The following is a 27,006-nucleotide window of genomic DNA, read 5'->3' on the forward strand; positions in this document are numbered from 1 at the left end:
GTGTATTTATTCTCTCTCTTGTCTGATAACAGGAGCTGTCTTAAAACAGTGCATTCTTTCTTCAGTTCTCATTATTATCCCCTTTCGTTACTCTTTGTGTGTGTGTGTGTGTGTGTGTGTTGTGTAGCAGAAATTCCAGGTGGATTGTGCCCTTAGAGAAACCTGAGAGAAGCCATTGTTTCCCAGCTGCACAACCAGCCTTCAGGCTTTGCCTTAACCTTCTGCAGACTGAGTCGCACACACATTCCAATTAGGAGCAATAAATTAAATATGCTATAATCCTATAAGCCTCCTATTACATAACCTCAACCTTAGCATGAAATCAAATCACTTTGGCCCTTACTTGGCCCTTTTAGGAATCGCTGGGCATTTACGCTGCTTTCCCAAATAAGCCGAGAAGCAAAGGGTGAGTCTGCACTGACATTTTTAAGATGAAGTGTCTGGGATGGTGGGATTGATTGATTGATTAGTACTTTTAATCCATTTACCCACCAAACAAGTCTCCATAGTGGCTTATTATGCAGTATCCCATCTAATGCCATGCTGTCTCAGTGGTTAAATGCCAGTATTGCAGCCACAAGGTTGTGAGTTCGATCCCAGGGCTCCAGGTTGACTCAGCCTTCTATCCTTTTGTACGTCGGTGAAATGATTACGCAGCTTCTTGGATGCAATAGGCTTACATGTTGTAAACTGCTTAGAGACTACTTAGTTCAGTATGAAGCAGTATAGAAATGTAAATGCTATTGCTATGTCACAACAAACACTTTGCTTCTCCATGCCAAACCTTGGAAGGTTTCTTCAGAGAAAGTTCATCTTTGCCTCCCTCTGAGCCTGACTTGCTCAGAGTCCTGCAGTGGGTTTCCATGGCTGTGCAGGGATTTGAACCTTATTCTCCAGAGTTGTAGTCCAATGTGCAGACCATGCTGGTTCTTCCCATGAAGTTTGTTGTTGTTGTGTGTCTTCAAGTCACCTCCGACGTATGTTGACCCTATCGTGGGGTTTTCTTGGCAAGATTTATTCAGAGGTTTGCCTCTGAAGCTGAGAGAGTGTGAGTTGCTCAAGATCCCACAGGGATGAGTAGGGATTCAAGCCCTATTCTGCAGACTCATAGTCCAATATGCAAACCATGCTAGTTCTCCTTCCCATGAAGTTATTTCTTCTTCAATACTGTTGTTCTTTGGGAAATTAATTTGAAATAACTAGTTATTTCTAAAAAGTCATTTCCAACTTATGGGTTTCCATAGCCAAGCAAGGAATTCAACCTGATCTCCAGGGTAGTAGTCCAAAGTTCAAACCACTACACCACATTGGCCCTCATTTTATGTTTACTATATAAAAATATTTGCATCTTCATGCATGCTCTTTTCCCCCTAAACATAACGCAATAAAAGGCAGCGGAGGGAACAAAAATGAAAATAGATGAAATAGATGCAGGATGTGATCCTGAGGGTATTGTTTTGGCCGCAGTTGAGCATTTTGTAGGAGGAAGCTGTGAATTTTATGGTACAACCTCAGCAGAGGACCATGCGCAAAAACAAGTTGTCCTTTGACGCTGGATATTTCCAGCATATTTCAAGGAAGGGAGCATTCTGCCTCATTAAGCCTTTGGAATGCCTTTGACAATATTGCTGGCTTGGCAGGCAGGCAGGGACAGTCAAGCAGCTGCCTAGGAGTTAAAAACATGAGATGATGCCATCTGCTTGTGGGCATGGCCTTTGAGACATGGAAAGCTGGAGAGATGTTGGCATGGCCACTCTCTGTGGAGGAAAGGACAGTGTAGAATCACAGAGTTGGAAGAGACGACAAGAACCATTCAGACCAACCCCATTACCTCCAAAGAAGGAGACTCTGCCATATTCCGAGGAAGGAGTGTGTTCCACTCTCCAACAGCTCAAGAAGTTCCTCCTAGTGTTGAGGTGGAATCTCTTTTCCTGTAGCTTGCATCCATTGTCCCAGGTCCTATTCTCTGGAGCAGCAGAAACCAAGCTTGCTCCATCATAGAACCATAGAGTTGGAAGGGGAACCTAGAGGCTATAGAGTCCAACCAAATGCATCAACTCTAGCTAGAGCATTGCCAGCAGCAGCTCACCAGCCTCTTTTGGAAGACATTCAGAGCCAGTGATGTTGCGGTTTGGGATACTGGGAGACCAGGGGTCAATTCCCAGCATGGTCATGAAACCCACTGGGGACTGAGATAGTGCTTTCTGATGATTCACACATTTTGAACCGTGTACACCATGTACACAAACTTTGTTTTATGCGCACAGTTTCTTGCACAAAATTATTATAAGTACTGTGTATAAAATTTCCTCCAGGCTATGTGTATAAGATGTAAATGAAATTTAAACGGTTTCGTCTTTAGACTGGGTCCTGTTGCCGAGATATTTCATTACATTTGTGCAAATATTCCAAAATCTAAAAAAATCCCTCATCCAAAATGCTCCCAGTCCCAAGCATTTCAGATCAGGGAGATTCAACCTGTGTTAATTAATGATATTAATTAATTAATATGCTGCTTCGATTGATTAATAAGGCGATGATAGATGGCGACAGACAGAGGATGCTTTGTTCGGAAGGCCTGTTTTTGTCCCTTTTGCAAGAAATACTGCATTGTCCTCTCTCCCCGCGGTTCATGCAAACCGATGGCAAGAATCCAACTAAGACTTCAGAGGGTTTGCATTTTGGAGCGCCTATGCAGGCTTAATCATCTAATGCTTGACCCTTGTTGTAATACATGAAATTTCTCCAGAGATTATTTCATTTACAATGGGACACACAGAGCCAGGGTTGGCCTCGGGGGTCGGCAGCGTTGGATACCAGCCAAGCCCCACGTCAGGGGGCTCCATGGACACATTGTGGATCCTCCAGGCCCTGTTCAAGTTCCTCCTATTCTCTGTTGCTTGTTCCCCTGCCAACTGTACTGGCCTTAGGGAGGAAGGCAATGCATGGGCAATAGAGGTAAGGTGTGCCCCAAGCCCCCTTCCCCAAAACCATGAAGTGTGCAAACATTGTAGAGGAAGAAAGGTCAATTTCCGTTTGGTTGGAAGAAAGAGGACCGTGAATTGTCCGCTCTGCCATGAAAACTCAATGGTCAAGTCGCATCCTCTCGGCCTCAGAGGAATGCAATGGCAAGCCCCCCAGAAACAAATATTACCAAGGAAACCCTGTGATAGGGTCACCATAAGTCAGAAACAACTTAAAGGCACACAATAACAACAACAACAAAATTGTTAACAGTGATTACAAAATTCTGACTTGTTGGAGATATACACAAGAGTAATTCCAACTCATGTTTGCATATGTGTTGTTGTTGTCGAAGTTACTATTCCCTTTCACCCTCTGCAAGGACCAGTGTATGACTCACAGTATCACTGATATAGCCATCTCCAACAGTCATTTTATTCTTGGTAGAGAGTGGAGGGAGCTGGAGAAGCATCTGGATATGTGTCCAAAGCCAGATGAAGCAGACCCCGGACATCATCTGCTGAACATCATCCTTTGGACCCTGGCTGAGCTTGGTCTTTGTCTGTCTATGGAAGTATAGCTAGACACTTCTCCAGTTCTCCTTACTCTCCACCAACTGTGGAATGGCCATGGGGGTATTGGAGCAACATAATGAATCCTGAGCATACAGCCAAATGCCACTCTTACTCTGTGTGTAACCGTGTAGGATCTCAGCCAGTGTTGGCCCAGTCTTCCCTATCCTCCTCTTATGATTTAGTCTACAACTGCAGCTTAGGATCATATAAGAGTTGGAAGAGACCCCAAGGACCATCCAGTCCAACACCATTGTGCCATTCAAGAAGACACAGTCCAAGAACCCCCAAACAGATGGCCATCCAGCCTCTGCTTAAAAACCTCCTGAGAAGGAGACTCCACAGCATCTTCCACTGTCAAACAACTATTACTGTCGGGATGTTCTTCCTAATATTGAGGTGGAATCTCTTTTCCTGTAGTTTGCATCAATTGCCCTGTGCCCTATTCTCTGGAATAGCAGCAAGCAAGCTTGCTCCATCCTCAATATGACATCCCTTCAAATATTTAAATAGGGCCATTCTATCACCTCTTAACCTCTTCTTCTCCAGCCTAAACATACTCAGATCCCTAAGCATTTCTCATAGGGCATGGTTTTTGGATCTTTCACCATTTTGCTTCAGTCAGTATAGCCAATAACCAGAGGTTTTTATAGCTGCAGCCCAAAGTACATGGAGGACACTGGTTTAAGGAAGGCCGACATGCCCCATACAACAAGTATTGTGTAATCTGCAGGTTTTTAAACGCCAAAAGAGGCTCATCTCATCTAAAGGGAAGAGCTGTGGATTTTACCAAGACTGTGGAGGTGAAACGGGGAAAGCTGCGCCTGGCAGAGTCCATGCCTTTATTTTCTGCTATAACAAACCCAGCTGGGAGTAGGGAAAGCAGAGCGAGAGCAGTAAACCTCCTCGGACCGGGCAGGATTTGGCAGATGTCTCTCTACTCCTCCAAGAAGGATGGAGGCAAACGTTGCCCGGAGCCAGTGACTCAGCAGATAAGTCTGGAATCCTTGTAGTATCTAATGTTAAATTAATCACATGGCTATCATCCACGCCGTGGAACTTGGAGCCCTAAATGAGCTCAACCCCGAGGAGACAGAAGTGTAATTGTTCACAAAGCTGCTTTTGACATCATGTTTTCCATCCTACGAAGGGCTTTCATACTTAAGGGAAGTAAGCAGAGCCCAGAAATGGGTCAGGCCAGAGTCCTATCTATCTCAGCTAGCATCCCAGGTTTGGTTTTGGGTCTTTTTTTGCAAAGCAGTCCATGGGAAGCGAACAAATAGGACAAGAAGGTCTAGCATTCAGCTACCCTTATAGAGTAGGTTCCTTAAAGAGAAGGCAGATAAGTCTCCTCCTGCTATTTAGTGGACTGCTCAGGAGTAAGGAAAAGAGCAGCTTGGCTCCTCCTTTCCCCTTTTGCTCTAAACCAGTGGTTCTCAACCTTTGAATCTCTAGACATTTTGGACTTTAGCTTCCAGGAGATCTAGCCAATATGGCCAATGCTCAGGAATTCTGGGAACTGAAATCCAAAACATCTGGAGAGCCAAAGGTTGAGAACCACTGCATATGCAAAGGGATCTTACTGCACCTTTGAGACTAACTAAAAGAGAGAAGTTGGTAGCAAGAGCGTTTGTAAACTTGAGCCTATTTCCTCAGATGCTACCAACTTCTCTCTTTCAGTTAGTTTCAGAATGTGTGGCAAGATCCCTTTGCATACTGATTTTCCAGACTAACATGGCTATGCCTTTGAACTGCTGTAAACTAAGGGCCAGTGTGACTGAAACAATGAAAGCAATAAGTGAGAAGGTGGTATTGTCCTCCTGTATTGCTTTGCAGGATTCCTATAGAACAATAATAGGGGACAGTCCCAGAACTGAGGGCCACAAACATTAACTTAACTTGCCTTCAAGTGAAATCCAAGTTCTGGTGACCATATCATGAGGGTTTATCAGCCAGATTTACTCAGAGGATGTTTGCCATGTCCTTCTTATGAGGCTGCAAAAGGACGATTTCCATCATTCCATCAGTTTTCATGGCTAAGCAAGGATTTGAACCCCGATCTCCTGGAGTCCTAGTCCAGCACTCAAACCTCTACATTGGGTTGGTTTAATGTGTCTTGTTGTTGTTTCCCTTCAAGTTGTTTCCGACTTACAGCAACCCTAAAGCAAACTTATCACAGGGTTTTCTTGGCAAGTGTCTTCAGGGGGGATTTGCCATGGCCATCCTCTGAGGCTGAGAGAATGTGACTTGCCCAGGGTCACCCACTGGGTTTCATGACTGAGCAGGAATTCGAACCCTGGTCTCCAGAGTCGCAGTCCAACACTTAAGCCACTATGCCACTCTTATCTTCCCATAAAGATGTGAAGATATCCACACAAACATTTCATGTAACACATAACCATGAACCAAAAAATGATTCTGCCTTTCTAGACTCTCTTTGCCTCTTAATCTAACGCTCCGTTACTTCTCCGTATTTGCATTTGTTTTCTTAAAAGATTTAAGGGAGTGTGGCGATTCCTTCTGAAATTGACATGCAAGTCTCTTTTTGGCTGGGAAGGAATAAATAAATTAGGATCCATTCTAGAAAATCAAAAGCCTACTCTGATGCCTCACTTGCATCAATATGAAGCACATGGCCATTTGCTATGTAAATAATTTGGGAGTGTCTGGTGTCAGCTCCTTCCCGTAAACGAAATAGTTGTGTGACATGTAACACCGCGTCTTCCGCCAATTGGCTCCACTGCGCTTCCTCCATTTCTCGGGTTTCATTCATTCATGACCTCTCCATGCAGGGAAAGGGAAGAGCGCATAGAAATGTGTTGTGATTGAACATGATATTTGGGAGGAAACATTAATCTCTTTTTAAAGGAAAGGCTTGGGCCAGGACTTCTCCATGCAGGTTTGGAAATGGCTGAACAAAGACTGTGGCTATAGGATGAATATTGCATTCAGGAAATACTTACGGGGTCAATAATTTCAGCATAGATGGGTTGTGTAGTTTTTAACCTGTATTGTACTTAGTATGTTGCAACCTGCCTCGAGTCCCAATATTGGGAAAAGGCTGGGATAGAAACGAATGAGTAAAACAAACAAATGAAATATTTAAATCAATAAGTAAATAAACTATCAAGAGCTACAATGAATAAAGATGGAATCGAGTGGATTGATGCAATTTTTGAGGCTAATATTGCCTATACATTACTGTTTTTAAGCAAGTATTAGAAATATCTCATCCATAATGAAGGGGTGGAAATCAAGGATGAGAACCTGATTTCAAGTTTCTAAACTGAGTTCCAAAAAGATGTATGCAATCTAAACAAAAACAGCAAAATATATGACTGAAAAGCAATAATAAAAGGGTAACTGCAGGATTTTGGTTCTGGAGGCCCCCCCTTAAATGGCAAAAAATATGGACAGTTGCATCTCAAATTATTCAATGGCGGCAATGTGAACATGGATATACCAGCACATCTGCACACACACGCCACCATTGAATAATATGGGGTATGGTGATCTGTGGACAGTCAGCTCTATGGATTTGCAGCCCACTGATACAAAGGGTCCACTATATTGCACTTTGATCCCACATCAACTGTGTTGGCTCCTATGGAATTATGGGGTTTGTAGTTCAGGAGAGCTACTTGCAATTATCTGTCAGATGCTCTAGTTCCGCCCTTTATGCGCATCTCAGGATTCCATGGCAGTCATTGTGGAATCAAAGCGCCATAACTGTGTTGTGTGAACTGGCCCCAAGTCAGTCCAATATTAAGGAATATATTTGTACCTTCTTGTCATTGTTAGGCATTTCTGACTTAATGGTGACCCTAAGGCAAACCTATCATGGAGTTTTTTTTGGTAAGGTTTATTCAGAGGAGGTTCGCCATTGCCTTCCCCTGAGGCTGAGAGACTGTGACTTGCCCAAAGTCACCCAGTAGGTTTTGTGGCCGAACTGGGATTTGAACCCTGGTCTCCAGCGTCATAGCCCAACACTCAAAACCACTACATCACTCTGGCTCTCATTTGTACCTTCCTTCTAACAAATACTTCTGTGATTTATGTTAAAACTGTTTAAATAGCTTTTTGTGTGTGTGTGCACTGTAGAAACTGTTTTGGCAATTTCAAGTCAACAAGCCTGACTTTTATATTGTTCTGTCTCACAGCAGGATCCAGACTTTTTAAAAGGTACATGTTAAGATGCGCTGTCCAGAAAATTGCAAATGGGGCCTTGGGACTTCATTTGTCCTCCAAGCCTGTCAAAATGGCAATAAAATAAACTGTTCTGGAGACGCTGTATAATTAAACATGATTTTGAAAGTGTATACAGTACATGCCTGGTTGCTAAATTTTTGTCTTTCTCCTTCTGTTTCTTCAGGGTGGGAAGAAGTTTTACCAGGGACCTTGCGGAGGTCGAGACTGCAGCGCAGGATGCAGATGCTTTCCAGAGAAAGGGGCTCGGGTAAGTTGTTGAATCAAAACAGTCCCCAGGTTTCTTATCTTGGCCGTCTTTTCCCCAGAGAAAACAAAGTAATTATGCTTAAGACGTGGACTAGTGGGTTCAGGAGGCATGGGAAGTGAAGAAGAACAGCTGCTCAGGAATGCCAGACCTGGCCAAAATAGTTGAAACCTTACCGAAATAAACTTTCTTTGCACGCTCAACTTAGTTAACTGGAAAACAGAATAACGCAGATGGCATTGTATATCCAACCAAAGAAGTACAGCATTTGTGAGTTGTAATGTCTTCTGCAAGGTTTGCGCCCTTCTGCTGAATGATTTTGAGCTTTCTCCAAAGGCATTAGTAGAATTTCTCCTTGCAGCCCATGTATGAGCTGACATATTTCCAGTTTAGTAAATTGTCCCAGTTTGCCCGATTGTCCCAGTTAGATGTAAGAGGCAATGGTAGTCTCTTACTATACGTGAATCTTGGACAGATGTGCCCATCCTTTCCTCCTCTTTAGCTTTCACAAGGCTTTTGCTTCTAAACAAACCATACTTCTCCATGATGTCCAAACACGAGTAACTGTGTCTGTATGGGCCTTCAAATTGCCTATCAACTTTTGGCAACCCCATGAACTCCATGGGGTTTTCTTAGGCAAGGAATGCTCAGAAGTGGTTTTTCCAGTTCCTCCCTCTGAAATAAAGCCGACAGCACCTGGTATTCATTGGTGGTCTCCCACCCAAGTACAAAGCAGATCTGGTCCTGCTTAGCTTTCAAGATCAAGTGGGATCTGGTACCTTTAGGGTATTTCGGCCCTCCACCAAGAGGTCTTGTAGCACCTTTGAGACTCACTGAAAGAAAGTAGTTGGCAGCATGAGCGTACTCCACCTAAAGCATCTTTGGGAGTAGACTGAAGTCTACGAAAGCTAATGCTCATGCTGCCAACTTCTTTCTTTCAGTGAGTCTCAAAGGTGCTACATGGTCTCTCTACGTACCAATTCTGCAGACTAACACAGCTATATCTTTGAATTTTACAAAGAAAATTTGTACAAAGGCCAAACCAAAGGCCTATCTAGCTTAGCATTTTGTTCACAGATGGTCCAACCAGTTGCCCATAGAAAAACAGCATGGCAGGGACAAGACTGGGGTCAATCCTCCGCTTTGACCGACTAATCTTCTACTTGCCAGGCCGCTGTAACCAAACTGCTGGCTGGTGACAGATCCTTTCCGCTGGGGCCAAGGCACCTACATTTCCCACAAATTAAGTCACCTTTGATGGCTGCTCCTCCGCATCCTTCTGTCTCTTTCCATTTCTGGGGTTCAGCCGGATTGTTTGAACTGGCTGCTACACTGTTGACCTTGCAGTTCAAACTCGTAGTTTCCCCCTTTGTTAAGATGTCACAAAGATTTTAGTTTGTTTTCATTGCTGACCTGGGAACTTGGATGAACTTTCACTTTATTTCTTACAGGGGTCTAAACTGTTAGGTCTAGTCGCTGCTTGAACAACAACAACAAAAAGCAGATATCAGTTCCACAGCGGACTGTGCATGGCAAGAGCCTTTGGGCCTAGAAATCCCAACTCCCATCACTTTGATTGAACATGGAAAGGAATGATTAGCCCTCTATACATGTAACGGTTGTCCCTGTAATACCATATTCACTGTCACCATTGCAGATCAGATGATATTATCACACTAAGGCAAATTCTACAACAGTTGCGCTATTGGAAGATAACGGAAGCATAGCGCTACAGGGATCTGTAGTTCTGTACAGTTGTGCAATCGCACTATTAGAATCACATTCCACATAAAAAAGTTGATTGTGTTGCTGTATCATTAGTATACTGTGATTGGATGTTTCACGCATGTGTCATTATTGTGCTACTGCACATTTCCCCCAAAATACGGTTTCGTCCCAAACAGACTAAAATAAAATGTCTATATGTAACAACAGTTCGAATAAAATGCCTCAAGATAAGAGAAATCTACTCTGAAAACAATCCTAGCAAGGAGAGTGAATTGCCTGTGCCAAAGTGCAGTCTGGAAAAAGTGCCACAATAGCCCAAATACATAGCTTTTGCGCCTTTGCAGTGGCGTGAATGAAGCATTATTGGCAAACCATTCACATGGTTTCCTCATTAATAAGAAGTTACGGGACAATTCCAGGTTGTTCATGGGAGAACTACTGGATGAGTGTGACATTGTGCAAAAATCTTGGTGCGATCTTGCTATAACAGGAGCAGTCTTTTCCCTCTTTTTATAACACCATGTGATAATCTCCATAATCTCCATCCATAGAAGTCTGCATTCAAATGTTTACTCTTTCATAACGTATAATCCTTTGCGTGTGTGCATATGTGTACAGATACATAATACCCACCAGGTGCCCATGCGTATACACACACAGATGCTGCCCTTCCCTGCTCTGTGGGTGTTGAAGAAGAAGAGCCTTTCATGGGGGGAAATGAGCTGGTAAACCTAACCCAACACTCCAGACATGGTTGAATGCATGGAAATGCAAAGCCACACTTTTGACCGCTTTATTGTTGTATGCCTTCAAGTCATTTACAATTTATGGTGACTCAAGATGATGACTCAAGATCTTGGCAAGATTTATTCAGAGAGGTGAAGTCAAAGTCTTTCATGGCCGGAATCCATAGTCTTTTGTGGGTTTTTTTAGACTATGTGGCCATGTTCTAGAAGAGTTTATTCCTGACATTTCACCGGCATCCTCTGAAGATGCCAGCCACAGATGCTGGCGAAACATCAAGAATAAACTCTTCTAGAACATGGCCACATAGCCCAAAAAACCCACCAAATACTATATTCAGAGAGGGTTTGCTTTTGTCTTCCTCTGAGGCTGAGCGAGTGGGTTTCCTTGGCCAAGTGGGGATTCAAACCCTGGTCTCCAAAGGCATAGTCCGACACTGAAACCATGGCACCTTGTTGGACAGCTAAGCGCTCCAGATTGATGGCCAAACCTGGCCAAGTTTTTGCTAGTTGCCCATCCTGGCTGGAGCTGATAGGATTATAGTCCTAGAGAATATCATATTGGGGAAAACAGTCCCAACCAAGGTAGATTTTAGATACTTTGTGCTCTAGGGAAGTTTCAAAAGCTCTCATTCCCCTCTTCCTCAAAAAGATCTATAGATGAGTTCTATTCAGGCTAATTTAAAGCTTGTCTTAAAGGAGACCATCAACTGAAATGGCAATATTAACATTAACAGATTTCCCCTCTGGTTGTCATTCAGCCTTTGACCTGTAACCTCCAGGAAATTCAGCCCTTGGGGTTTCTTTGTCTTTGTTCTTGCCTTCTTTCAAGTGGTTTCCCAGCCTAGGGAAAACCCTGTGAAATTCAATGGGTCACCATGACTGCCTTGAAAGCACACAAATACATTCCAAGGGGGAAAAGGAGAAGGGGAAGGAAGCTAGCCAACCCTTGAAGATTAAGTAGTTTATATTTTAGCATGAGCTTTCATGGATATCAGCCCACATCTTCCAAAGCCCTACGAGAATGAGGTCAAAGCAGCACAGTGGTAGGAATGGGACAGAGTGCAAAGGGATACAGAAAAGATGCAAATTGTAACCTGTAAATCCACTTGGAAGAAGGAGCTAGCCATTTCTGCCTAAACTCTTCTTTCAAGCAATTCGGCCACAGTGGGATGTTCACTTGGAAAGCCGGTGATGCTTTGGAAAGTAGGTCTGGATGTGCGCTGTTTTATTAAACCCTCGCAAAACTTGTGAGCGCTCTCCTGTTGCCTTATCTTAGAAGATAGCTTCTTTAAACATCTCTCGAAGTGCGATATATGTTTTCCTTCTCCCCTCTGAGTACGGGTCGTGTGAACGTGTGAACTTTGTTTTCACATCTTCTCAATACCATCAGCATTTTGGGAAGGGGTAAAAAGAAAAGGAAAGGAAAAACCCAACCCTGAGGGCTTCTTTCTTTCTCTCTTTCTTTCTTATTTCATTGCATTTTCCAAAAACAGATATTGGGCAGCTTTCTATCGTTCTTTCTCTCATCCCTGGAGGGTTTTTTAATTTGGACGTGTTCGTATTTATTTTATTTTTTATGCATTGCAGTTCAGAATTGCTTACTTACTGTTAAAAAAAAATAACAGGCACTTTTTAAGCATTTATTTTGGAAACTTGATATTCAGCCTTTCCACTAGAAATAGTATTCAAGATGGCGAATGACTGGAACGCTTAATAATAAAGCCATAACATCGAATTGGAGAAGAACATTTCTTAGTTTAAAAAGAAGCAGAAACAGACTGAACCCATAGTTAAAACCTAATAATAATAATAATAACAACAGGAGATTATAATAGAATCTTAGAGTTGGATGAGATGACAAGGGCAATCTAGAACCATTCCCAAGGCTGTTTCATTGCCTGCTCCCTGCGTTATTTCCTTGTTGTAGAGCCAGCCCTCTGCATCCACAGATTCTTTATCTATATATTCAAAGCAAAGTTTGATTTTGCCATTTCATATGAAGACACCATTTTATTATGCCTTTGTATTTAATGGGACTTGAGTATTCACTGGGTGTCCTGGAACTGAACCCCGGCAGATACCAAGGGCCTACTATAATATACTTTCAAACTGACTCTGACTTATGGTGACTATCCTAGGTTTTTCTTTATTTGGAGAGGTTTGCCATTGCCTTCCTAAAAGGCTGAGAAAGAATAACTTGCCCAAAATCATCCAGTGGGTTTCCATGGCTGAGCGCAGATTCGAACCCTGTTCTCCAGAGTCCTATTCCAACACTTAAACCACTATACAGTACTATGCTGGTTTATCTCATATATACTCACATATTCTCAACTAAAAAATTTTTTCCCTTCCTTTATCCCACTTACATTGCTTCTCTTTATTTCGTTTCCCCTTGAATATAGTCAATGTTGCTACACCGGGTTTTAAATTCAAAGAAACCCACACATACTGTTGACCCAAAGAGATAACCTTATCTGATAATATATGGCTTCTGATCCATAACAAACATTGGTATTTTCAATATTTGTCAGTGAGGATTAGCTCCAGCCGGCCAAGGAGTCACGGTTATCTTTTCCTCCCAATGGGCGAACGTGAGAAAGAAGGAGGCAGGGATCACTCCGCTGTTTTATTTGGGGGGATAGGAGAGAATTATCTTCAAAGTTAAGAAATCTTGACCATCTGTTAGCTGTTATTTGACATGTTTCTGGCAAACGTTCAGGTGAAAATGAGGTAATAGTAAGTCAAACAAACTCCACTGTGCCAATGTTGTTTTTATTAACCACCACCAAAGACCTGCGCTTTGAGATTTCCAAAAGGGCCTTCGGTGGCTGCCAAATGGGGCATTAAGCAATTAGCCTCCATTTCCCCTCTCCCACTTAGTACAGCGAGTTCTGGCCACGGGTTGGATGCCTGTGCATGCCTCCGGTTGCGAAATAAAAAGCCGTACCTTGCAGTTGCTACCTTCTCTTTCTCCTCGATTGCTTCATGCAACTGTGTGATCGAGGAGGAACCTGTAAGTTTGGGCAGAGATTCTGTAATGTCTTGAGAAGGTTTGCTCAGACGTCTCAAGGGAGAGGCACTGCTGGGTCTTGAACATCTTGAGTGTTTGCTTGGTCACGATGGCTCTTAAAACAGGGTGATTTGTTGACCTTTCTGGCTGTCAGTGCCTGCAAGGAGGACTTGGAAATCTTCTTTGCAGGCAGCTGTGCTGCTCTTCCCAAGCCCATCCTGACCCATTTCTCCTCCCACGTTCGAAAGAGGAGCCAAGGGTCTTGCAGTGATCTTTCAGAGCTCCACATTGTTTTGCAAATAACTAGCAGAGCGTCTTCCCCTATTTGATCCCTTGTCAACTCTCAAGTTTGTTTGCTGTTGTGTGCCTTCAAGTCGTTTCTGGCTTACGGTGGCCCTACAGTGGCAGATGTGGTGGCTTAGTGGTTAAGACATCACTTCTGATGATCGGAAGATCAGAAGCTTGACAGTTCGAGGCCTGAGTGCTTCATGATGGGGTAAGCTCCTATCACTAGTCCCAGCTTCGGTCAACCTAGCAGTTCAAAAGCATGCAAATGCAAGTAGATAGATAGATAGATACCACTTCTCAATGGCAAGGTAACAGCATTCGTTGCAGTCATGCTGGCCACATGACCACCGGAGCAATCTTCAGACAACACTGGCTCTTTGGCTTAGAAACGGACATGAGCACCGTCCCCTACAGTCGGTTACAACTAGACATTCATGTCAAGGGACTACCTTACCTTTTACAGTGCCCCTATTACAGGGTTTTCTTGGCAAGATTTGTTCGGGGAAGAGATTTGCCATTGCATTCCTCTGAGGCTGAGATAGAGTGACTTTTGTTGTAGCTATGTAAGTAACTAAAAATTGAAGTTACTCTGCAGATGGGATGCAATTATCCTTCGTTAAGGTATAACCATGACTGCAGTGTTGACATATCTTCATTGCTAGGGAACAAAGCCAGTATTGAGCTACTTTTGAGCTGTGTTCAGGAGATGCTCTGATAATGCTGGCTGAGGAACAGAAGACAACAATTTGGAAAGGGCTATTCAGGAAATAGGGACCCCCAATTTGACAGCTATAAAACCCAGTCGGCTGCATGGCTGAGTTGAGAATTGCACCCTGTTCTCTAGAGTCAAGAGTCCAATGCTCAGACCATTGGGCCATGAAATAGTTGAAAGATTTCCTATACACTGGATCAAACAATGATCAGAACAGAGACTGCAGTCAAGAAATACGAAGGCAACTAGGAATGGGTAGGGCAGCCATGAAAGAAATAGACAAGATCCTAACGGTGTAAAGATATATGACTGGAGAATACAGTTAGAATTGTCCAAGCCGTTGTGTTTCCCATCACCATATACAAATGTGAAAGTTGGACAGTGAAGGAAGCAGATAAAAAGAAAGTCATTTGAGATGTGATGCTGGAGAAGAGTGCTGAGAAGACCATGGATGGCCAGAAAGACAAACAAATGGGTCCTTGAACAGATGAAGCCTGAACTCTTCCTGCACTCTTCCAAATAGCCAAGCAAAGTTGCTTCTGGAACCATCTGTTGGTCTTTAGGAGCTCTTGCCTCTTGCCAAGGATCACATACTCCTTTTTTACGTGCTGCAGATGAACTTGGTGGAAGGAAAGGGACATCGAAACACTTGCCTGCCTTAGATGTGATTTATGGCCTGTTGTTGGAAGAAAAGGATAGGGATTAGATTTTATTTGCCCACACACACTTACTATTTGGACTTCTCTGCTGTTGAGTCCCCGATGCTTCAGAGCTGAAAGCCAACCTTAATGGAGGATTTAGGGAACATTGGTCAATTGTGTCCCATTTTCTTTCTTGTGATAACATGAGCCATTGTTGCATGACAATTGCACATTCGTGGAGTGAGCCAAGGAAGGAGGGAACACAACAAAACCAGTGTTGTTGCTCTGCTATCTTTCAGATGAAAGTTTAGAGAGTGGAACTGCAGGGCCATTCCAGGGTCCTGTTTCCACTACAGGATTATAGCACTAGATTCCACTTTAACTACCATAGTTCCATCCTATGGAATCCTGGGATTTGTAGTTTGTTCAGGAACGAGGGCTCTTTGGCTATGGATTCTAAAGCCCCACTCTAAACTGCCAGAGAGCCAGCATGGTGTAGTGGTTTGAGCATTGGACTACGACCGTGGCAGCCAGGGTTCAGTTCGCCACTCAGCCATGGAAACCCACTAGGTGATCTTGAGTGAGTCACATGCTCTCAGCCCCAGAAAATTTCACTATAGGTTCCTGCTTAGGGTTGACAATATGTCGGAAACAATTTGGACACACACATCAACTACAACAAAACTGCCGGACAAAGGGTTCTGTGGGATGTTGCCATGGCAGTTGAAGTGGCATCATAGTGCTATAATTGTGTAGTGTGAATGGGTCCCGCTTGATTTTGCTGCCTGGGAAAGAGAACAAGATGCTGTGCCTCCCCATTCTGCCTCAAAAGCAGATGGTTGCATTGGCAGTGAAGTCTTGCTTCAGTTATCTTTCCAGTATTGGAGTAGCAGTCTTCAAGTAGTTCCAGAAGGCTCTCTGGCTTCTCTTCAGACTGGATATTCAGCCCTCCATATCCATGGATTCTTCATCCATAGATTCAATCACCCATGGCTTAAAAATATTTTTTTTAAAATCCAAAAAGCAAATCTTGATTTCACCATTTTATACAAGGGACACCATTTTATTATGCCATTGCATGTAATGTGACTTGAGCACCCACAAATCTTTATATCCATAGATATAAAGGACCATACCCCAACAGATACCAGGGGCCCATTGTGTAAATCTCTTGCCTTTTCACATGGGCTGGTCACCATCTTCCTGAAGTGGATGCATTTCTTCATTCACTCTTGTATAACTAGCCATCCTATGGCCACCTTGTACCTAGATATCTCGACCCAGTGGTTCCAGTAGGATCTAACCCATTGGTTCCAGTAGGTTTTAACTCAACTTAGTCTGGATCCAACCAGGGGTCATTAAGGCAATGGAAGAGAAGAGAAGAGAAGAAAAATTATTAAATTTCACTGAAGATTTTAGATGCTGGATAGAGAGGTACAAATGAATGCAAGGTTTCTCCTTTCTCTTAAATTCTCCAAAGAGATTATGAAATGCAACATAAATTGGACAGCTTGGACAGCTATAGGGGCAAAAAGTCAAGATGAATGCCAAAAAATTAAATTAAATTAAAAATAAAACCCCCAGCCAATAGGAGGCTGTGCCAAAAAATAAAGAGGCAAAACCTAATTAGGTTTTGAGGAAGTTGACTAGCCACAAAGCCGGAGGCCAAATGAACTTTCAGAGTCAAATGGTTAATCCAGCAAGTTTGCCTTGGTGCCAGTTGGCTTGGAACAAAGGAACGCATCTTATGGCTCTTTCTAGAAGAAGGATATTTAGTGCCCCAGATGCAAAGCAAAAGGGTTCTTCAAACGGGGCGGGAGGGGAAAGACTTAGATTTTGAAGCAGACTGAAACACATCCTCATACTTTCATCAGAAGAATAAGGCTAGGAAAACTCTCAAGGGTGTTTTTCAAAGCGTATTTACTTAAGCTAACCTTCCTTAACACTCGAGAAATACTGTTGTGGCATGTTAGACTCTATTGCAGAACAGTGTATTTATTGTTCGATGAAAAATCTGGGCAACTTGTGCCCCTCCAGACATTGTAGGGCTGCAGTTCTTGTCAACCCTAGCCAGGCAATGATGTGGGACCACATCTGGAGAGCTAGGTCTTGCTTTGTATTTGGTTGTTTGTTTGCTTTGTTTTAGACCTCATTAATAAATCTGGGCAGATCAGCCAACAAAGAGAAGCTGTGCCAATCTAAGAGCATTATCTGGACTTGCCAGTCTTTGGGCCCCTTTTAAGGCTTCTCTTAACTTAACTAACAAGTGTTTGAGTCTGCATGGTTGACCCAACATGGAGGCTGATCTTCTCCAAAAACAACTGTCTTGGACACTGGTTCTTCACAAGTATATACTTGATGGTTCTAAAATAGCTATGTCAAGCATCTACTCCGAATCACCCTGCATCTTAATTCTTAGTTTCCCTACATGAACGACTCTCTTATCTAAAATGTAAAGATAGCCATATGGGTATAAAGGGTGGGGGAATCAAAATTTATGGTATCACCATACTTTTATTAGTTCAACTCAGAGATAACAAAGGTTCTGGAAGACTTCAAGATCTCCAGATCTTTTAATCAGGCAACCTGTTAAAATAGATAGTCATTTGGACCATTGATGATGCTCACTTATGGCGTCTCCATAGTCGGAAGACAGAATAGGAGAGGAATGTTCACAGACTTTTAAACTGGGCTCTTCCAAGTGATGCAATGGTTTCAGGTTGCATCTGGAACTGCTTCATCTGGACTGCTGGGAACAGGAAAGTAACAAAGAAGAGTCAGTCAAGCCGCCATTTCTGGAAATATACAATCCAGCTGTTGTTGAGAAGTGTCTCCTTCTTGGGCGAAACCCACTAACTCCTTTCTCAGTAGAAAACAATTCAGGAGAACCTTATATATAAACAAAGCTGGGTTTAATTTTAAGGATTGTTTTTAAAAAAGTCAATTGAAGCTAAACTGGGTAGCTTGGGTGCTTTACCTAAATAGCCGGAAGCGGTGAAGTCTTGGTAGAACTCAAGGGGATAGTTTTTTAAAAGTAAGTAGACCCTGCAAGCCTGAAATGTACCTAAGTTAACAATTTAAATCCTATAAAGATCCCGTAGGATCCTATAAAGATCTACTAAGAAGAACTAAGTACTAAAAAGTAAGCCTCGTTGAGTTCAGTTGGGTTTACTCACCCGCATGTAGGTCTAGGTTTGCAGCGTGATTTTGACATCAGCTTTCATGGGGTCTGCCCTAACAGAGAGGAAGAAAACAATCTCGTCCTGGATTTGGGTGCAAGCTTGAATTCATCAGGATTGCTCACATTTGGAGAGTGAGCGGGTGGACATTTTATTGATTGCAGCTGTTAAAACATGGCTGCACTAAACAGCATTAACCTTGCTTGACTTTTTGTAACGTTGCGCTGGTCGTCTTAGACGCAAAGCGAGACAATGAAGTGATGTCTCCTCAAAGCCTTCCGCACAAGTTCAGGATGTCTTACCCCTCAGAAAGGAGTGTCGCTCGGCTTTCCAGCTGAAATTGTGGTGTGCCTTTTAACCATGCCTTGGTTTGTTTTCTTTGAGTCCCCTGCTTTCCAACCCACCCTCCTGGCAAACATGTCAGAACAACTGACTTTTGTCCTTATGGCGAATCAGATAATCCTGCCGCAGAGGGAGAGATGGAGAATCTCAGCGTTAAAGATGCACGTCCGAGCAAAAAAAGAACATTTGGTTCTTACAGCTGCTCCCCAGTTACTTGAAGAGAAGTACTACTTGAGTGAAAGAGTAGTTAATGTTCCAGTTCGTTTGTTCTTGGTTTTTGGAAAGAAAGCTTGGAAATGTATATTTAAACAATAAAAATAAATGTGTTCTGTTGTAAGGCCAAGACACTCCTCCCTCAGAGTAGTTTGGCTTGTAGTTTTAGTTTAACAAGTTGCTTTTATACTCGTTCCTCCACATTTGCGGCTTTGACTTTTGCGGATTTGATTATTCATGGATTTTATTAATATGTTCTCCCTAGAAATAGCTAGGTCCTCCAGCGCAACTCTATGGTCAACTTTAACCAAACGTCACACTGAAGGACCTATATATTCCTAGAGAGAACACTCCGCTAGGTGTTTGTAGCTCCTCCAGCGCAATTCTGTGGTCAGTGTCTGGCAGATATTGACCACAGAGTTGCACTGGAGGACCTAGAGATTCCTAGAGAGGCCTTCTGTTAGGTAAAAAGAATAGCGTTTTGGTTATTTGTGGTTTTTCCACATTCCCAGGGGTCCTGTGTCCTACCCCAGTAAATGTAGAGGGACAAGTGTACAAATCACACTTACCTCCCATTCACTCCATTGATTTCCTCAACAGAACAAGCCAACATATGAGGCAGTGCTCCACCATTTTGTAGCTACAGTGGACCCTTGTTATACGCTGGGGTTTGGTTCCAAGATCTCCCGTGTATAACAAAATCCGTGTATGCTCAAGTCCCATTAAGTATAATGACATAGCAAAATGGTGTCCCTTATAAAAAATGGAAAATCAAGGTAAATTTATACTTTTTTGTAACATTTTCAAACTGTGTATGCTTGAATCCGTGTATAAAAAATCCGTGTATAAGAAGGGGCGACTGTACTACTTGTTGTTGTGTGCTTTCAAGTCATTTCCAATTTATAGTGACCCTAAGGCAACCTATCCTGGGGTTTTCTTGGCAAGATTTGCTCAGAGGAAGAGGTTTGCCATTGCCTTCCTCTGAGGCTGAGAGAGTGTGACTTGCCCAAGGTTGTAGCTACACAAGTAACTAAAAACTGCAGTTATTCCGCAAATGGGGTGCAGTTATCCTTCATTAAAGTATGACCATGACTTCAGTGTTGGCATGCCTTCAATACTGGGGAACAGAGCCAATATGGAGCTACTTCTGAGCTGAGTTCAGAAGATGCTCTGATAACGTTGGCTGAGAAACAGAAGACAACAGTCTTGAATGGGCTGGATTTTATTCAGGAAAGAGGGATACCCGTTTAACATATAGATCCGCTGTTTTTCATTTTAATCGACTGGTTTATTCCTTAAATTCCATGCAATTGCCGAAACAGTCTTCAAAGAAACCCCGATAATTCAATGCCTCAAGAGGAGATGGCCACAAGTGCTTGTAATAGTGTCAAGGAAGACATCACTGGAGCTGAGATTATCTGGTCAGCTGTTATAATACTCCGCGTACTTAAAAGCCATATCTGAAGTTTGTTTTTGAATAGTTGTCCAGTTACGTTCTGTGGCTAGTAACATCTGCTGTTAGAAGAAGAACGGTCTGGAACATCTAATTGCTTTTGATGCCTCTGTTATCATAGGATCTGACTTGGCTTTCATGGAAGCACAACAGATGTAACTATTGACACAGGCTTTGTTTTCTGAATTAGTTTTTCCAACCCTCGCTGTTGTAACCATACTCAATCCCTCATTCTTCCCCTATTTCATCATTTAAATTCTCCAGATCTCTCTCAGGTATTTAGGCTGTCTACAAACATCAGTATAAAGTCAGGGTGGTGTCATGGTTTGAGTGTTGGACTACTACACTATCAGATTCAATTCCCTTTCTTAGCCATGGAAACCCTCTGGAACCACAAGGCTGTTTTTGTGGCTCTTACCATCTCACTTTGGCCTATTACAGACTGCCAAAATAAAGCTGCTTCGGGTCTCTTTGGAGGTATGCTGTTTAAATGATGCATGCATCCTAAGAATCCGGAAGCTGCACCAAAGCCGCATTCCAGTGCTTAGGAATGGAGTGTGGCGACCTCCAGACTCTTAGGACCCATGCATCATTTAAATAACATACCTCCAAAGAGACCCGAAGCAGCTTTATTTTGGCAGTCTGTAACAGGCCTTTGTCTTGCAAAAAATGTTGGATTGCCTTTTCTGGAACCAGACCAGTATCTCCCTAAACTACAAATCCCAGGATTCCATAGGAAGCAGCCATGGCAAGTGAAAGTGGAATCGTAGCACTATAATTGTGTAGCATGAAAGGGTGCCAGCAATCAAGGAGCATGCCCTTTTTGGTGCCCACAAACCCTCCAACAACAGGGTTCTCTTATGAGCGAGTACCAGCTTTTCCAGTCTGCGCAAGCAAAAGACAAACCCTAAGATCCTTGGCTAGAATATCCTGAAGTTCGCGCTTTTAAAAAAATGTTGACAGATTTTGCCACGGGTGAGATGTCGTGCTTTCTAAGATTTTACAGATTTCATTGTAACATGAGCATTTTGTTTATTGTTCTTATCCATTCTCTCCATCTCTCTTTTTAGCAGATTATGTTTTCCTTCTTTCTTTCTTTCTTTCTTGAGTGACGTGAGGAATTGCTTTGAGCTCCAGAGGAAAAACACATTTAAATCGGGCATCTTGCTGAAAAGCACCCACTGCCTCTGTTGAATTGCAGATATTTCTATTTTCCCGCTATGTAAAATACCCCTGTCCTTGTAAGTCTAGCAATTCCATAGATATCCACAAAGATATTCACATAGATAATCACAAAGGCAGCATAGACCAGTAGTTAAAAACAGAGCACCAAGGACCTGTTGTTTCTTTCCTGTCTTTGTCCATCCTCCGTTTAGTAGTTGTAATTCTTCTCTGTTTTGAACATACAATAGAATATCAGTTTGAGTTCACCACACATTGCGCTCATAGCAATCACATCAGTTTTGATATCATATCAAAATCCATAATTTTGGCCCAAAACCTGCCTTCGACTTATATATGAGGTCGACTTATAGTCGAGTATATATGGTAATGTGAAGTCGAAGGCTTTCATGGCCAGCATCCATAGTTTTTGGGTTATGCGGCCATGTTCTAGAAGAGTTTATTCCTGACATTTCACCAGCATCTGTAGCGAAAGATGCCAGCCACATAAACTCTTCTAGAACATGGCTACATAGCCCAAAAAACCCACCAAAAACTATGGATGCCGGCCATGAAAGCCTTCGACCTTCTATATGGTACCTTTGCACCCTATTCCCTTTGCCATCATTTATGAGAAACAGCTCTCCCTGGGGTTTTCACTTCTCCCTGGCTTGTTCTGCCAAGACGTTTTCCGAAGCCATCTTTTATTTATTGGTTTTTGTTCATATTTCCTAAACGGTTTGGCCTGGGAATTGGCATACAGCAAACAGTGGGGGTGTGTATAAGAGAAGCCTTGAGCATCCCAGAGGGACCTTTAACCACTTCCCATCATCGCCGCCACCAGCCCACTTCCAAAGAGTTTGTTGGGGAAGGAGTGATGGAGGGGAGGGTCTGAATCTTGGAAATGAAAGCCTGGTTTTCATCAGGACTTGATCAGCGAATGAGTGCTGTGGTCAATGTGGCTTTCCTGCGTTTAAGCTGAACAGGCTGTGAAAACCGTTGCCTTGTTTGCAAGGGGAAAGGGAGCTGACCGAGTTATTGCTTCTCTTCCCACCCTGATCCGAGCCGCAAGGCCACACAGATAGGTGCTCCTTTTGGAGAATGTAACGTTAAGCACTAGAAAATTCTGCACAGCAATGATAAATAAGGTTTTCTTTTGTTGTTAGCTGCCCTTGAGTCGGTTCTGATTCATGGTGACTCCGTGGATGAGACATCTCCAAGAATCCCTCTCCTCCACTGCAGTCTTGCCCAGATCCTGCAAGCCCTTGCCCATAATAACCCCCTTAATTAAGTTTATCATTGGGTTTGCGGTCTTTCTCTCCTCCTCCTACCTTCCATCTTTCCTAGCATCTGGAGGACTAAAGTTTTGGATATACCGGCTAGAGAAATGGTGGTCTCCTCTGGATGTCTTTTGAAAGAGGCTGGACAGCTACCTGCTGGAGATGTTCTAGATCAGTGATGTCCAAACTCTGGCCCTCCAAGTGTTTTGGACTTGAGCTCCAAGAAGTCTCAGCCATCTTGGCTAATGGTCTGGGATTCTGGGAGCTGAAGTCTAAAACACCTGGAGGGCCAGAGTTTGAACATCACTCTTCTAGAACAATGGTTCCCAAAGTTTGTTTCTCCAGATGTTTTGGACTTCAGCTCTCAGAATTCTTGACTCTTGGCCAAGCTGGCTAGGGCTTCTGGGAGCTAAAGTTCAAAACACCTGGAGAAACAAACTTTGGGAATTGCTGTTCTAGATGGAGATCCTGCATTGAGCAGGGTCTTGATGTAGCCCTGATTGCAAGAACTGTAGAGTCCTTGAAGACTTTCTCACAGTGGGAAGAATATTGCTAAATTTGCTCATTCCATCCTCCAAGGAGAAAATATGCAAAGCTTTACGTCCTTAGCATTCATCAGGTGTGTGTATTCCTTGTTGTGACCGTTGCCGTCCTAAAGCTCCACATATATTTGTTCTGGCTCAGAAAGGACCTCGTAAAGAGAACCTTTCAGAGTCGGCACACTCAGGAATTATATATATATATATATATATATATATATATATATATATATATAGCTTAGAGGTGACGACAAGTGCTTGAAGCCACCTCTGCTGGTTTCTGTACATTTGGATATCAGCGAAGTATATCAGCAAATATTTATGGACAATGAAAGGTTGTATTAACACTGTGTCACACGAGGGATTGGTCTTAATTGGGGAAGAAAGCTGGTTCTGCTGACCATGCCAGCTTTCTCTTAATATTTATAAGAGCGCTAGTGTGTTTACTCTGAATCTCAACAGCTTGCCGCATTCGTATGATGAACACCTGGGCCCTTCTTGGTAGGACTTTATGAGAAGGTCTGCATTTGAATTCAAAGCTTATAAGAAGTCATCTTAAGGCTTGATCCCCTTCAACGTTCTCCTCAAAATGATTAATCCGTGCCACATAAGAGCACTTTCATGTGCCTTGCGGGTAGCATTCAGAGACATAGCCATCACGTTAGTCGGGAATATCAGTATGCAATATCTTGTAGCACTGTTGAGACTCAATGAACGAAAGAAGTTGTAGCATAACATTTTGTTGACTAAGGTCCAAAACACACTGCAGAAATAATCCAGTTTGAGACTGCTTTAATTGCCCTGGCTCGCTGCTAGGGAATTCTGGGAACTGTGGTTTAGTGAAACATTTAGCTGCCTCTGTCAGAGAGTTGTGGTGCCACAATAAACTACAATTCCCAGGATTCCCCAGCACTGAGCCAGGGCATTTAAAGCAGTCTCAAACTAGATTATTTCTGCAGTGTTTTTGGCCCATAGTCTGCTTCCTCAGATGCATAGAGTGCATGGAGCTTAGGTTTGCCATAAGTCAGAAATGACTTGGGGGCACACAATAATGCTTTAGGCAACCTTCCTCGGGAGCTATTTGAACTATAACTTCATGCACATTCTGTGCATGTTTTTCTTTGAAGGTGAGTGGCATCTTGGTGTAGCAATAGACTCTGCTTCAGGTTATGTGTATTAACAGTCCCTGCAAAATATCCAAGGACCATTTGGGCAGATAAAACTCCCTTCCCTGAATGCCCTCCAAGCATTTCTTTGCAACCGATTCATTCAAGCTGCAAACATTTGGACGGACTCCATAAAGTTTGGCCTGGCAATAGCTGTGCAAATGTATTCCTAAACTCTGGGTTTGCATGGAATTGGTATTCACTGGCCAGCTGTTCTGCGCTGATATTTCTAGAAGGAAAACAGGTTCCAAATGAGAGGAAAGGTGCTAATGGTTTGCCCAGATTTGCTAGAAATGAAGCTTGGAAATAACTTTCTTCTTGTAATTCATTACTTGCTGTTAATTCATATTTTGCTGTAAATGAGGCACAGTGAGGTTGCATTATAGTTGCATTATTGTTACAAGGGGAAAGCCACTAATTTTGTAACGTAACATTAACTGATTTAGGTTACTTTGGTTGGAATCCCAACTAGAGTATACCCCTTGAAGCAATGGCTGAATAGTGAGTTAACATGTTAGGTAATTCCCTTTGATTGAATGGGTCTACTAACAGGGTTTAAACCTTTTATTGTTATAAGAGAGCTGTGTGGCCTCACCACTTAAATATTTTTCATACTACAGGCCAGTGACTGATGGCATTCTGCTATTTTAAAGAGTAACTTGGAGTCTAAAATCCCATAGGGACCACTGGGGCCATCAATGCAAAGTCAATGCAGGAATACACATCTAAAGCACTCCCAAAAGTTGGCCATCCAACCCACTTGAAAGACCTCCAAAGAAAAATAATCCACCACTTTCCAAGGCAATCTGTTCCACTGTTGAAAAGCTCCTACAGTCGAGAGTTTTTCCCTAATGTTTCGGTGGAATTGCTTTCTTAAACTTTGAATCCATTGGCTCACGTTCTAGTCTTTGGAACAGGCAGAAAACAAGCTCGCATCTATACAGTGCGCAAAGCTAAGAGCAGCTGGTTTAAATCGCCCTTCTAAATATTTATGGCTATCTGAAAGTATCTGCCAAAAACCCAAACAAAACCCCACTGCCCCCTGAGACCAGCAAACCCTCCAAGCAGAACAAATGATAACAACTGTGAATATTTCCCTAATTTTCTTGGCGTTCATCTATTGCGTATACGTTCTGGCAGAATTGGGTATTTCCACGGATACTTTTGCAACGGGAGATGGGAGGAGAGGACCGAACCATACACAAAATTATACACAAGGCCCTGAACCTCTGCATTAAATAGATGCAAGACCAAGACAGAAAGTTGCACTGGAAGTATCTCAAAGATGTAACACTCCCTAGTATTTAAGGTTGCATTTACACTGAGGAATTAATGCACATTAACCGCTGTGGCTCAATGCTATCAAATTCTGGGCTTTATAGTTTTGTGAGATGTCTAGCCTCCTCTGGCAGAGAGCTCTGGTGCCACAGCAAACTATAAATCCCAGAATTCCCCAGGATGGGGCTATGACAGTTAAAGCAGTGTCAGACTGTATTAATTCTGCAGTGTGGCAGCAGCCTAAGTTCAGCACTGGAAACAGCTGATCTGCTGCCGTTGTAACATCCATACTGCCCCTTGTGGTTCCTTTGGGTTAATTTGTCCATAAAGAAAGAAACTGAAAATATTTCCCAACTGCATTGCTTTAGAACCATCCGCCCACCTTTGGACTGATCTATAACATCATAGGATTAACGGAGCTCTTCTTTTCCTTGTTTGAGGATTGCTTTTGGTCATTAACGTTGGCTTGTTGGTGCTTTTAGCAGCCCTCTTCACAGACATTGCACACATGAAGGGGAAGGGGAAGCCTGTAAGAGGAAAAGGCCATGGGACTCAATAGTGATGCTGTTTCTCTAGCACCATCTCTTGACATCCGCATGCAAAGAATGGAGGCTTGAGCCAAGGAAGTCTGCGGACTAAATCCAGTGGTTAGTCACATGTAGAGTAGACCAACAGGATCAACAAATAAATGTTGGTTTGACACGTTCATTTTATGAAATGTGCCAATTATGATACTAGAATCGTAGTCTCATAGGGTTGGGAGAGACCACAAGGGCTATCCAGTCCGTAACATTCTGCCATGGAAGAAGACACCCTCAAAGCACTACTGACAAATGGCCATTCATCTTCTGTTTAAAAACCTCCAAAGAAGGAGACTCCACCACTCTCCAAGGGAGCATCTTCCACAGTCAAAAAGATCTTGCTATCAGGACATTCTTCCAAACGTTTAGATGGAATCTCTTTTCCTATAGTTTGGATCGATTGCTCCAAGTCCTAGTCTCTGGAGCTGCAGGAAACAAGCTTGCTCCATCCCCAATATGACATCCCTTCAAATATTTAAACCCAGCTATCGTGTTAACTCTTAACCTTCTCTTCTCCAGGCGAAACAGACCCAGCTCCCTAAGCTGGATCATGGTTTATTCAGTGCCTGGTGTTTAAGCAGCTCATACTTTTTAGTGCTTGAGACTAATGAAAGAGAAAGCAAGAATTTTCCTGTAAGTGAAATAGAGGAGAGCACCAGAACTGGGATGGAGGGCTATCTTCCACCCCTTGCTCTTCTAT

The 27,006-nt window shown here is 42.9% G+C and overlaps 1 protein-coding gene across 3 annotated transcripts in view; it reads left to right on the forward strand.

The window, feature by feature from the left end:
* The window catches only part of COL4A6 (collagen type IV alpha 6 chain), a 117,750-nt gene that overhangs the window by 32,851 nt on the left and 57,893 nt on the right, over positions 1–27,006 (forward strand). For all 3 annotated transcript variants that reach the window (XM_089536487.1, XM_089536488.1, XM_089536489.1), the window contains one exon: positions 7,909–7,992. In XM_089536487.1, coding sequence (XP_089392613.1) covers positions 7,909–7,992 — 84 coding nt within the window. The remainder of the gene's footprint in view (positions 1–7,908; positions 7,993–27,006) is intronic.

Source organism: Sceloporus occidentalis, unplaced genomic scaffold (assembly GCF_023333645.1).
Source record: "Sceloporus occidentalis isolate IW3139 unplaced genomic scaffold, rSceOcc1.0.p SCAF_8, whole genome shotgun sequence".
Classification (NCBI taxonomy): Eukaryota; Metazoa; Chordata; class Lepidosauria; order Squamata; family Phrynosomatidae; genus Sceloporus; species Sceloporus occidentalis.